Source organism: Erithacus rubecula (genome assembly GCF_903797595.1).
Source record: "Erithacus rubecula genome assembly, chromosome: 22".
NCBI lineage: Eukaryota > Metazoa > Chordata > Aves > Passeriformes > Muscicapidae > Erithacus > Erithacus rubecula.
Window position 1 is genome coordinate 5,149,107 of NC_136674.1, and position 12,059 is coordinate 5,161,165.

Sequence of the window (12,059 nt, forward strand, 5' to 3'; positions counted from 1 at the left end):
TTTTTTCCAAAATTTTCACTTTCCTGACACATTTTTTCTACCATTTCCCCAAAATTTCACTTCCCTGACACATTTTCCCACCCTTGCCCAAAATTTCCTTTTCCTCACACCTTTTTCCCACCATTTCCCCAAATTTCACTTTCCTGACTGGTTTTTCCCCACCATTCCCCCATAATTTCAGTTTCCTGACAGATTTTTTTCCCCAAATTTTCACTTTCCTGACACATTTTTTCCACCATTTCCCCAAAATTTAATTTTCCTGACAGTTTTTTTTCCCAAAATTTCACTTTCCTGATACATTTTTCCCACCCTGCCCCAAAATTTGATTTTCCTTACAGGTCTTTCCCACCATTTCCCCATAATTTCACTTTCCTGACGGGTTTTTTTTTCCCAAAATTTCACTTTCCAGACACATCTTTTTCCACCATTTCCCCAAAATTTCACTTTCCTGACACCTTTTTCCAACCAGTGCTGCTTTCACAACCCACGATGAAGACGCAGCAGGCGATGAAGGACACAAACACCTCTTCCATCACCTTTATTCCTTAACAGAGATCCTCCCAAAGATTTCCCAGTGCAGACAGCAAGCCTGGCAGTCTGTAAATACAAATATGGGTCAGCTCAGCTGCAGTGCCACCACGGAAAGGAATATCAAGATAAAACCAACTGGGCGGGGGGGTGAGGTGAGAAGGTCACTTTGCCTTTCACTGCTGCTCTTTAGGTGTTAGACAGTGATGCTACACCATCCATAGGGAATGCAGACATGGGTTTTTCCAAATGTGCTTAGCATGTCAACATTTTAACATTGTGATTGTTACCAGCAAGGCTTGGGGAGAGAGGGGCCTCAGTATTAACTATTGAAAGCAGGGGGCCTAGGACTTGCTATTGACAGCAGATCTGCAGGGTATTTGTGTTCTTTGTCATGAAAGATGTTTATTGTGTTCAGCATTTCCTATGGTGTCTATTTTTTTTTTTTTTTTTTGCCTTTTACAGTCAAAAATTTGTTAAAAACAAAGTTGAGGGGTTTTTTTTTTTGGAACAAAAAAATGTCAGCACTGCTCCGTGCCAGCCGAGCTGACAGAGCGTTTGCATGGCACGTTCAGCCCATGGAGCTCTTTTCTTTCCCCAAAGTGAAAAACAGCTTAAAAAAGATGTTTTTAAAAAACAAGGTGTACTGTAGCTGTTTGTGCCATCCTTATCCTTCACAGTCCTCTTGTGAAAAGTGGATTTCCAGAGCCACCAAAGCTCCTTTGGAGCTGCACTCCCTCAGCATTGCACTCTACCAGCAAAAAAAAAAAATGAAATGGTAGAGAGAGGTTCTGATTACAAAAGTGAAAATAAAGTTCATATCTTTAGGAAGATTCAAATGGTTTAATCAAAATTCTCTGTGCTGCAGAATTGGCAATATACTCTCTAGTACTTCTTTTCACATTGAGAAGGGTGGAGCTGGGAATATTGATGTAAGAATAATTTGCCATCCCCTGTGCCAGAAAGGAAAATAAGAAAGAGACTCTTCCTTCAGAACTTTCTTGGTATTAACTGTGGGATGAGGATTTTAAGCTTAATCTTTCTATTTCAAATAAAACACTGAAAAACTATGATGGGAAGTGGAGAGAATCCAAACCAGAAGAAATGGAGAAGATAGCAATGAGAATGCACTTCAGTTTGCATTACAAAGTATATTTTGCTTTGCTATTTTACTGTTTTCCCCTCAAAAAAGTTCAACTCTCCAGCTCCAAACATCTTTAAGAAATCCTATTTCTTCAATGTTCATCTCTAAGTTGAGAAATTCTGTTGTATTTTGTTTTATTTCCACTCTCATTCTAAAAATATTAATCTGCATTTTTTTATTATACAGAAAATGTAGTTATTGACTGTTTGATCTAAAAATGAAGAGAGAATTCATCATTTCCTAGATACACACTGGGACAGGAGCTGAGCAGAGCACTCCAAGCCAACTAATCCCTGGGAAGTTTGCTAAATCCACAGTGGCTTTGCTGACAGATCCCATGTGGGTGGAATATCCCTTGTCACATGTAATATCAGACATGGGTTAGCAAAATCTTATTTACACCCATTCACTCTAGCTAGAAACCCAGTGTTTAATGTTTTCACAACACACTGGAAATCCCCTGTCAAAGCCCAGAATAAGGACAAGGACACTTTGAAAAGGTGAAGAAGAGAAGAAATGTGGTAAAAATGAGAGATTTCACAAGAGGAAGGAATAGGACTGCAAAAGGATCAAGAACTGATTCTGTTTCCCAGTAGGAAAAGGAAAAGGGGATAAGCTGTAGAACTGAGAGAATGGTAGAAAAAGAACTGTTTAAGGGAGGAAAAAGCCCTGTTTAAGGTCAGTTTAAGGGAGGAAAATCCAACAAAAAATGTGATGAGAAAGCTGGAATATGTTTAATGAGCTCTGTGAAAGGTTTGGACAATACACATAGAAAAATGTTACACTGCAGGAGCTCACTTGGAGGAAGCAGCAAATATTCAGCTTTCTGTGGAAGGGCTGCAGAAAATGCTCTGAGGAGTTAATTCGTGCTGAGCCACAGCCTTGCTGCTCTAAAAGCTCTTTTGTGCTTTACATCAGTCACTTAATTCCATGATATTTAGGGTGTGATGAGTTTAAGACAGAGGTTATTGCCATAAGTGTAACTCCAAGCCCCACAGTCGCTGCCTGAGGCTCTCAGGTGACCCCAGAACCCGGGGACAGCAGGGGAGCCCCAAATCTGGGGCTGCAGCATCTTTCCGGATGGGGTGAACATTTTCATAATTCAGAGATGGGGAAGAACAAGAGGCTCCCATCTATAGTTTGTGTTTGCTGGGGTAGCAATGGGGATAGAGCAATATTTATATTAAAGATTGCTCGTGGTATGTTTATACGGAAGATTGCTCATGAGAGCGGTGTGACACTCACACAGTGATGGGACATTCCTAGCAAAGCATTCCAAGGACATTCCTGACCTGCACACAGCGCAGCAGCTACGCCGGGTAAGAAGCATCACTCGAGCATCCCTCCCAAGCCTCCCTCTCCAAAGAGTCCCCAGTCCCCGAGCCGCAGCGCAGGGGTGGGAAGGGACACGGGGGACACGGGGGGGACCCAAGCGGGGCTGGCCCCGGGCACACCCCGCCCCGGCGGGGCGGGCCGAGCCGCCAGCCCCGAGCCGAGGGCTGTAAAAGCGGGGCGGCGGGGACGGGGAGCAGCGAGCCACAGAGCGGCCGGGGCTGCGTGCGGAGCAGGTGAGCGGTGCCCGGGGAACCGGGAGCGCACCGGGACAGGGAGCGATGCCCCAGGAACCGGGAGCGCACCGGGAGTGGTGCTTGGGGAATTGGGAGCGCTCCGGGACAGGGAGCGATGCCCCAGGAACCGGGAGCGCACCGGGAGCGGTGCCTGGGGAATTGGGAGCGCTCCGGGACAGGGAGCGATGCCCCAGGAACCGGGAGCGCACCGGGAGTGGTGCCCGGGGAATTGGGAGCGCTCCGGGAGCAGGCAGTGATGCCCCAGGAACCGGGAGCGCACCGGGACAGGGAGCGATGCCCCAGGAACCGGGAGCGCACCGGGAGCGGTGCCTGGGGGATTGGGAGCGCACCGGGAGCAGGCAGTGATGCCCCAGGAACCGGGAGCGCACCGGGAATGGGGAAGGGATTGATGCCCGGGAAATTGGGAGCGGGCAGGGAGTGATTCCTGGGGAATTGGGAGCGCACCGGGAGTGGTACCCGAATAACCGGGAGTGGTGCCGGGGTAACCGAGAGCTCACCGGGAGTTATACTCGAGGGACCGAGAGTGCACCGGGAGTGGGGCAGGGAGCGATACCCGAGGAACCGGGAGGGACCGGGAGTGGTGCCCGGGTAACCGCGAGCTCACCGGGAGTGATGCCCGGGGAACCGGGAGCAGGCACCGCAGCAGCTGAGTGAGCATCTCCGCGCTGTCCCGCAGGTTGCACCAGGTGCCAGGATCGCTGCAGAAACGAGCAAAACGTCGTCCGAAATGGCAGCCGAGGTGAGGGGGAGCTTGGCTTTGCTCCGTTTGGAGCGGGTGGGATCAGTATCCCTGGGAGGGCTCAGGAAAGGTGTCCGGGTGGTCCTGAGGGACGTGGGTTAGGGATGGTCCTGGCAGTGTTGAACTCGCTGATCTTGGGAGTCTTTTCCGAGTTTAATGATTCTCTGGGTGGTTTTCCGGGGCTTTCAATGGACAAGGGGACAGCAATAATCCACAATCCCTGGCAGCGAAGAGGTACCTGGACACCTCTTCCCATCCCAGCCCTTCCCTCCCAGCAGCACCATTCCCTCCCTGTCCCCTCTGCCCATCCAAGGGTGTCCAGCGAAGAGCTGCAAAACTTTTGTTTTCGCCCCATTTTCACCCCCGCGGCAGCTCCTGCGGACAAACCCGCTGGACACGCAGAGCTCCCGCACTCGGAGCCCTGGTCCTGTCCCCCAGGCTCCCTCCTGCTGTCCCCGCTCCAGTCCCTCGGTAAAGCGCTGCTGCGGTCCCTGCCCGCTGTCCATGGTAGCTCGGCCGCCCGCCCGGCTCCGAGCACCTGCCGAGCCCTTCTGGGGCTGCTTTGGGCTTTCCTCTTCCCTTCCCATCTCATCCCAACGTTTGTAACACTGAAAGACACCCCGGCCTCCCTTTCTGCAACCTGCACCTTTGCCGGTTTTATCCTAATTTTGCGCGACAACGTCGTGAGCTCTGGAGCTGCTTCGGACGGTGACTTCAGACAGTTATAGGAATGTTTCAGAGCGTGTGGCTTGTGCTGGCCCTCAGCTCCTTGTCAGCTGAATATTTTCTTCTAGTCTCTCTAAAAGCATGGTATTTTTTAATATTTCAAGGATCAGAGAACAGCTTTCACTATATACCTGACTCCTTTACCTTTTAATTTTTTTTTCCTTTTTTTTTTCTTTTTTTGTCAGGAGTCCATGAAAGGGTGTCAGAGACCAGCAGCTGCCTTAAAAGAGAGTTCCATGCTGGTCTTGCACTACATGGCCTGATGTTTATTTTCAGGGAGTCCTGCAGAAGTCAAATATCTTGGAGGATCCCCAAGCCAGACCTGTAACCTCAAGGGCTAAATTCTAGTGACAGTGACATGCTCTGAGTCCAGGGTTTTGCTGATATAGACTGAATAAAAACATTCCTGAGCTGGTTCTCAACTTTACATTGATAAGGATTGAGATATACATGAAGTGATTTTTAAAGGATATATCCATAAACCTGTGTCTCTTCCCTTCATGACTTGCAGGGGGACAAAATGATGGCAGGAAGGTTTGTGGGGAGCACAGATCCCATCATGGAGATGCTCAGTGCTTCCATCACTATTGATCAGAGACTGTCTGAAGTTGACATCCAGGGGAGTATGGCTTATGCCAAAGCCTTGGAGAAGGCTGGAATCCTGTCCAAAACTGAGCTGGAGAAGATCCTGAGTGGCCTGGAAAAGGTATTTCTTCCCTTCATGACCTCTCATGTGTGCTGGAATGAATCTTTCCTTACCTGACAGCATCTTGCTGTTTTAAAGAGCTCCTTTAAATATCATCTTCAGTCTGAGCAGTCACTAGGAATCATTTCAGTGTGAAGTAAGAACAGCTTTTTCCTGTTGGCATGTGGAATTTTGAGTCTGGCAGGAGGCAATGCATAGCAGGTGTAGGAGGGAAGAGGAGGCAGCAGAGAAATGCTTTTATAAAATATCCATTATTGTTGGATACCTGGACAATGGTGAGTCTGTGCAATGTTTTGTAGGACAAGCTTTGTGGGTGATGCTAAAGAAACCACTGACATTTAGGCTCAATTTTTTCCTTGCAATGTTTAAATCCCCCATAACACTGCAGGATAATCATGGATAGAGAGGTGAATCCCACCAACATTATGGAATATCAGGATGCAACCAGCAGCCTGAATGCCAGTTTGCACAAGACTTCTGGGAATGGCAGGAGCTGGGATTTGCTGGGGACACTCACAGCCCCAGGCACAGCAGGGTAAGTGGTGTTTCTGCTGTTTGCAGATCTCTGAGGAATGGTCCAAGGGAGTCTTTGGTGTGATCCCGACTGATGAGGATATCCACACTGCCAACGAGCGCAGACTGAAGGTTTGGCTGCTCTGACCTCTTGTTCCTGATGCTCTGCCTGATGTTAAGGGTGTCCCTCTGTTCTTCTGTGAAATCCCTTTAGAGCTGCTGGCACTGAACCCCCTGGGGCACAGCCAAGGGTCTCCACTCCCCTTTTGGGGCTGTACAAGCACAGAACCCAAAGCTGCCCTTCCCCAGAGCACATCCCATGGTCACTCACAGGGTCCTGGAGCTGAGTCCCTTCTAGGCAGGGAGATCTGCTTGTGTGGATTGTGCTGTTTGGAGCACAGAGATCCTGACAGAAATGCTGCTCTTGTCCTCAGGAGCTGATTGGAGACGTAGCTGGGAAGTTGCACACTGGCAGAAGCAGGAATGATCAGGTATGGACAGAATCCTTTTTTCTCCTTTTGTATTCCTCCTCTACCTCACTTCAGGACATATCAGTCTAGAGAGGCCTCTGGAACTCTTCCTGGAGAGCAAGAAATGGTAATACATCACATAAACATGACCAGATGATGAGAAGATGCATGTTCCCATCACACAGGACAAGGAGGGGCTTCCCTTGCTGTCCCTGCACATGTGACATTCTTTGTGATCTGACTTGGCCAATCTCCCCCAGGTTGTGACTGACCTGAAGCTGTTCATGAAGAATTCTCTCTCCATCATCTCCACGCACCTCCTGCAGCTCATTAAGACCCTGGTGGAACGTGCTGCCATGTGAGTCCTTTCCCACATTCCCTCTTTTCCATAACTTTGGCCTTTTTGGGGCAGAAGACTGCTTGGTTGGTCCTTTGTCTGACCCCACTGGGGTCAGCAGCAAGGTCTCCTGTGCAGGGAATTACAGCCAGGCACTTTGGTGTAGCCCAGTGGACACAACAGCCCCTATTTTTCCAGAGTCCACTTCACAGAAACTTTCCTCATTCCTCAGATCATCCCTCCCTTCATGCCTGGCAAAAGAGTTGAGGTTGGAAGTCCACGCAAGATTTTAGAAGGCACCAAACTCATTTGAAGGAGTGGGGAAAATGTTTCAGGTTTTTCTGTATGAGAAGAAACCTCAGCTGTGTTACCTCTCTGTCTAGCTCTGCTCCTCACACTCCACACCTGGGGTGGGTTGGGGAATCCTTACCTGCCACAGAGGGATTCCTGCTCCAGGCAACTTTCCAGGGAGTCCCAGGGCAGATTCACCACTCTGGAACAGCCAAATCTGGTGTGTTTGGCTTGAAAGCTGACAGGAGATGGAGCAGCACATGTCACCAGGAGCTTTGCTGTATCCCTGTCCCTGCCCTCCTGTCTCTGCTGCTCACCTCTGTCCTTTCCCTCCCAGAGAAATCGATGTGATCCTGCCTGGCTACACCCACCTGCAGAAAGCTCAGCCCATCAGATGGAGCCAGTTCTTGCTCAGGTGAGCACCTGCCACCCTCCCCACCCTCAGGCCCTGCTGAGGGGACAGCCAGGGGTGGTGACAAAGCAGAGAGAACCCTGCAAACTGGAACAAGAACTCCCCGTGTCCCCTGGCTCTGTCCAGGCTCCACTCCAAGCTCATGTTTGAGGGGGGAACCCAGGCTCCAGGCATGGCAGGATAATGACTGGAAAGGAAAGAGGCATTCCCTGGCTTCATGTCCTTTCCTCCTCCTTGTCCTTCCCCAGCCATGCTGTTGCTCTGACCCGTGATTCTGAGCGCCTGGGAGAGATAAAAAAGAGGATCAATGTCTTGCCTTTGGGAAGGTAAGATCTACTGTTTATGTAATCACTGGGCCTTGTTTTGCTCTGCAAAATCTTCAGGGATGCCTTCCCTGCTTTGCAGAGCTCAGCTTTGGATGGATGTGAAAGAAGGATTGCATGATTTCTGTTTCTTTCTTTCCTGGCAGTGGAGCTCTGGCTGGAAACCCACTGGAAATCGATAGAGAGCTGCTGCGCAGTGGTAAACGTGTCCCTGGGCCTGAGGGGCATGGGGGTACCTGTCACACCTGGGAGGGAGGGAAAGGCACCATAATGCCCCATCCTGGAGCCAGAGCCACTCATTTTCTGGGATTTTTGCTGCAGAGAGACAGGCAGTGCCAGTGAGGCGGGAGGAGGAAGAGCCACTCCTGCTGCACTTTACCTGTCTGGGATCACAACAAAAATCCCACTAAACGTGTTTGTGCTCCTGGGACTGCTCAAGGGCTCAAAGTCACCTCCTCTGGGGCAGCCTGGTGCACTCAGGCTCTGTCAGGGCCAGTGTGACCTCCTGTGTCCATCCCCTTCCTTGCAGAGCTGGACTTTGCTTCCATCAGCCTGAACAGCATGGATGCCGTCAGCGAGAGGGACTTTGTGGGTGAGCACAGCCAAACCTTCCCAGCACTGTGGGAAGCAGCTCCTGACACCTTTCCAGTTCATTCAGTAAAGGGGCTGAAATCCATCATTAGCAACTAAAGCCCCAGTCAGGGTTCCCTGGGCTGTCCAAGCACCTTTTCCCCCTCCTGATTCCCTGCCTTCCCTGCAGTGGAACTCCTCTCAGCTGCCACCCTGCTGATGATCCACCTCAGCAAGATGGCTGAGGATCTCATCATCTACAGCACCAGCGAGTTTGGCTTCCTCACCCTCTCTGATACCTACTGGTAGGTTTTTGGTCTCTGATGAGGAATTCTCCTCAGCTCTCCCACCCTGGAGGGTAGGCAGTGGTTTGGGGTCTGTCTGTACATGAGGCTGACCCAGCATCAAGGGCTTGGCACAAAGGCACCCTCAGGGGGAATATTCCTCAGCAGTGGTCACTTATTTGTCATTCTGGTAACTTAACCAAGTCTATGTTCAGCCCAGCAATTCCTGTCCAGGAGCTGCTGGCAGAGAGAACTTCCTGCTGTGCTGGGAATGCTGCCAGAGCCCTTCCTTGCCTGGCTGGGTTTGCAATCCCAACAGACTCCTTGTCTGCAGGGTGGCACAACCACAGCCCTCCCTCCCTGGGACCACTTAGTGTGGCCTGCTGATACTACCTCTATAGTGGCTTTTCCTTTCTCTGTGAGAGGTGGGACAGTGGGAACTCCAGACAAGGTGCAAAACCAAAGGCTTTGCTGTGGGAAACATGAGAAACTCAGCACAGTCAGTTCACTGCCTTCTACACCCTAAACAGGAGTACAAGGAAAGGGGATTTAGAGATACCTTTTCAGAGGGTTGGACCAGTGATTTCAGCCAGAGGGTTTTGCTCACCAATGCACTCGCACACTTGCCCTGCAGCTCTGGCAGCAGCCTGATGCCTCAGAAGAAGAATCCCGACAGTCTGGAGCTGATCCGCAGCAAAGCCGGGCGAGTGTTCGGACGGGTGAGCCCCAAAAAGGAGCAAGAGGGAGAGGAAACTGCTCCTGCTGGGGCTGCAGAATCCTCTTTTTCTTGCCCTTATTTTGTAAAGAGCTGTGGGTTCTGGAGGTGCCCTGGGGCTGTGCTTTGCTCTGTACCTCACTCTGCCTGTCCTGTTTCCCTCTGCAGTTGGCTGCAATTCTCATGGTGCTCAAAGGACTCCCGAGCACCTACAACAAGGACCTGCAGGTAGAGCCCTTGTTCCTCTCCACACCATCTCCTACTCTTGAGCTGTCCCAGCACCCCACAGCCCCTGGCTGTGTGCTGGGAAAGGAGCTGAGGGAGGGGATGCTGCAGGTGACAGCCTGAGTGCCATGGCAGGAGCCTCTGGGCTCACACCCCTGCTCTGCTGCCCAGGCTGCTCAGCCTGTTGTGCTGTATCAGGCTGGCTCAGAGCCACTTCCATTGCTGTTCCAACACAGGAGGACAAGGAGGCTGTCTTTGATGTTGTAGACACCCTGAATGCTGTGCTCCAGGTTGCCACTGGAGTGATTTCCACCCTCCAGGTAAGGATTCATCCTCTCACTATGGAACATGGAGCAGACGCTGTGAGTAACTCAGGGGACAGGGGTCCACACTGGTCCTGAAGTAAGAACTCTTCAGAGCCTCACCCACACTGCTCATTTTGGTCCCTCTTAGAGCTAATGTGCCCTGAGGAGGAGTTGATGATAAATAACATCTCCCTCTGCCCCTCCTTTCTGCAGATCAACAAGGAGAGCATGGAGAAGGCACTGAGCCCTGAGATCCTGTCATCTGACCTGGCTCTCTACCTGGTTCATAAAGGAGTAAGTGCCAGAGGGAGAGCTGGAGCTGGGATTTCTCTGGATGCAGAGAACTGCTCAGTGAGGAGCTGGGATGAGGCCCCTCTGTTCTGTCCCAGACAACAACCATGAAAGCTGAGAACACATCCTTTACATACACCTCAAGCAGTGCTACCTGGGGGACTTCATAGTAATTTACACCCAAATTACTTGATCATAATTATTGTTAAATCCTCCCTTTTCCCCCCCCAGCACTGCCAGATTCAGCTTGCATTGCCCTAAGGGAAAACAGCCAAAACAAGTAGCACATCCCTTTTCCTCCTGGAAGAGCAGCTCAGCTGCCTGGTCACTGAGTGGCACCTCTCTTCCCCCTGCAGATGCCCTTCAGACAAGCCCACATTGCTGCTGGCAAGGCCGTCCACCTCGCCGAGACCAAAGGCATCACCATCAACAATCTCAGCCTGGAGGACCTGAAGAGCATCAGGTTTGTACCTCTGTTATTTCACAGAGGGCTGAGCCTCCCTGATCAGCTTTCCCCAAAGTGCCTGGGCTGCTCTCAGCATCCTCAATATCAGGCTGTTCCTGCTGGGGCTGAAAACACTGGAGGGGATGATAACACCTCCATTGCACTCCAGCTCCAGCAGGGCATGGGCAGGGCTGTTGGGAGGGGCTGGGAGACACTTCTGCCCTAAGCAGGAAGCCCCCAGAGGGGTCTGGCTCTGATGTCAGACTGCAGAATTGCAGGAGCGTTTCCCCCGAGGAGAAAACTCCATCCTCACTCCCTCAGCCTCTCCACAGCCACTGGGCACATGAGGCAGCCCAGAGCCCCCTGACAGCCCCCCTGTGCCCCCAGCCCCCTGTTTGGCAGCGATGTGGCGCAGGTGTTCAGCGTGGTGAGCAGCGTGGAGCAGTACACGGCCGCGGGCGGCACCGCCAAGAGCAGCGTGTCCGCCCAGATCGAGCAGCTGCGGGAGCTGCTCAAGAGGCTCAAGGAACAGGCTTAGAGTGTGGGGAGAGATCCCGTGCCTGCAGCGGTGTGCCTGTGCCACTGATCTGGAGTTAATAAACACTGGGGTGTCTGTAGTTCACTGAAATTTTGCTCTTCTGTCTTGATTTTTCGGGGTGAGGAAGAGCTGGGCTCAGCCCAGGTTTGAAAGGGTTGGGCTGTTCCTCCCTTGCAGCTGGGGATGTGTCTTGCAGGGGAGGGTGACAGACTGAGGTCGTCCCTTTTTACTCAGCAAAATTCCTGTCCCACCCAGCCTTGCAGAGCTGGAGTTTTCTGCCCGTGCTGAGGCAGCAGCGCGTTGTTGACTCAGAGCTGCAGGTCTAGGACACTCACAGGGAACAGAAATAACGAAGGTGTTGCCTCACCAAGGGCTGCAGCACAGGCGGGACAAACTGCCAGCAGCTAAATCTCCAACCAAAGTTCCCCAGGAGACAGAGTGCTTGCACCTTTGGAGCATTTTAGCATGTGGAGGAAGGATCAGCAACAGCAAAATTCCCTTTTTCCAACTTCTCACCACTCTCAATCTCTCCTTGTTCTGGTCTTAAAACAAAACCATTCTCTTGGCATTTAAGCAGCACATTTCAATTACCTTTCCACAAACCTCCTTTGTGTTTGCTCCTTTCCTTCCTGCTGTGTTCCTGCTTTGGCTCCCATCTCACTCTCCACACTGGTCACCTGTGGCCAGGAAATCATTTTTGCACACTCAGCTGCCAGGCTAAAGGAACAAGAAAGCCACAGGTAACACCAATACCTGCAGAGTCAGAAGAACAGAGACCTCTTCATCTCCCCTTAAGGTTCTTTTTCCTCCCATAAACTGTCTTGATCCATGCCACTCCTCTTATTTTTCCTGTTTGTGTCTTCTGAAGAGATTTTCTCTTGCTCCCAGCAGCAAGTCTGGCATTGTCC

General features: G+C 51.1%; 1 protein-coding gene across 1 annotated transcript; it reads left to right on the forward strand.

Moving 5' to 3' along the window:
* The first annotated feature begins 4,490 nt into the window (after positions 1-4,490).
* On the forward strand, positions 4,491-11,230 carry LOC306811372 (argininosuccinate lyase). The gene is made up of 15 exons (XM_079325006.1): positions 4,491-5,432; positions 5,994-6,077; positions 6,380-6,436; positions 6,676-6,773; positions 7,381-7,458; positions 7,704-7,781; positions 7,925-7,977; positions 8,308-8,370; positions 8,539-8,653; positions 9,267-9,351; positions 9,516-9,575; positions 9,809-9,892; positions 10,091-10,171; positions 10,525-10,631; positions 11,001-11,230. Exons 1-15 carry the CDS (start codon positions 5,247-5,249, stop codon positions 11,149-11,151), a joined length of 1,380 nt encoding a protein of 459 aa, XP_079181132.1. The 5' UTR covers positions 4,491-5,246; the 3' UTR covers positions 11,152-11,230.
* The last annotated feature ends 829 nt before the right edge of the window (positions 11,231-12,059 follow it).

Bases quoted from the DNA above. Each gene is read 5' to 3' on its own strand.
- LOC306811372 (XM_079325006.1), top strand. From the start codon at position 5,247: ATGATGGCAGGAAGGTTTGTGGGGAGCACAGATCCCATCATGGAGATG. The intron at 7,459-7,703 runs GTGAGCACCTGC...GTCCTTCCCCAG, and splicing joins TGGAGCCAGTTCTTGCTCAG to CCATGCTGTTGCTCTGACCC. The intron at 7,782-7,924 runs GTAAGATCTACT...CTTTCCTGGCAG, and splicing joins AATGTCTTGCCTTTGGGAAG to TGGAGCTCTGGCTGGAAACC.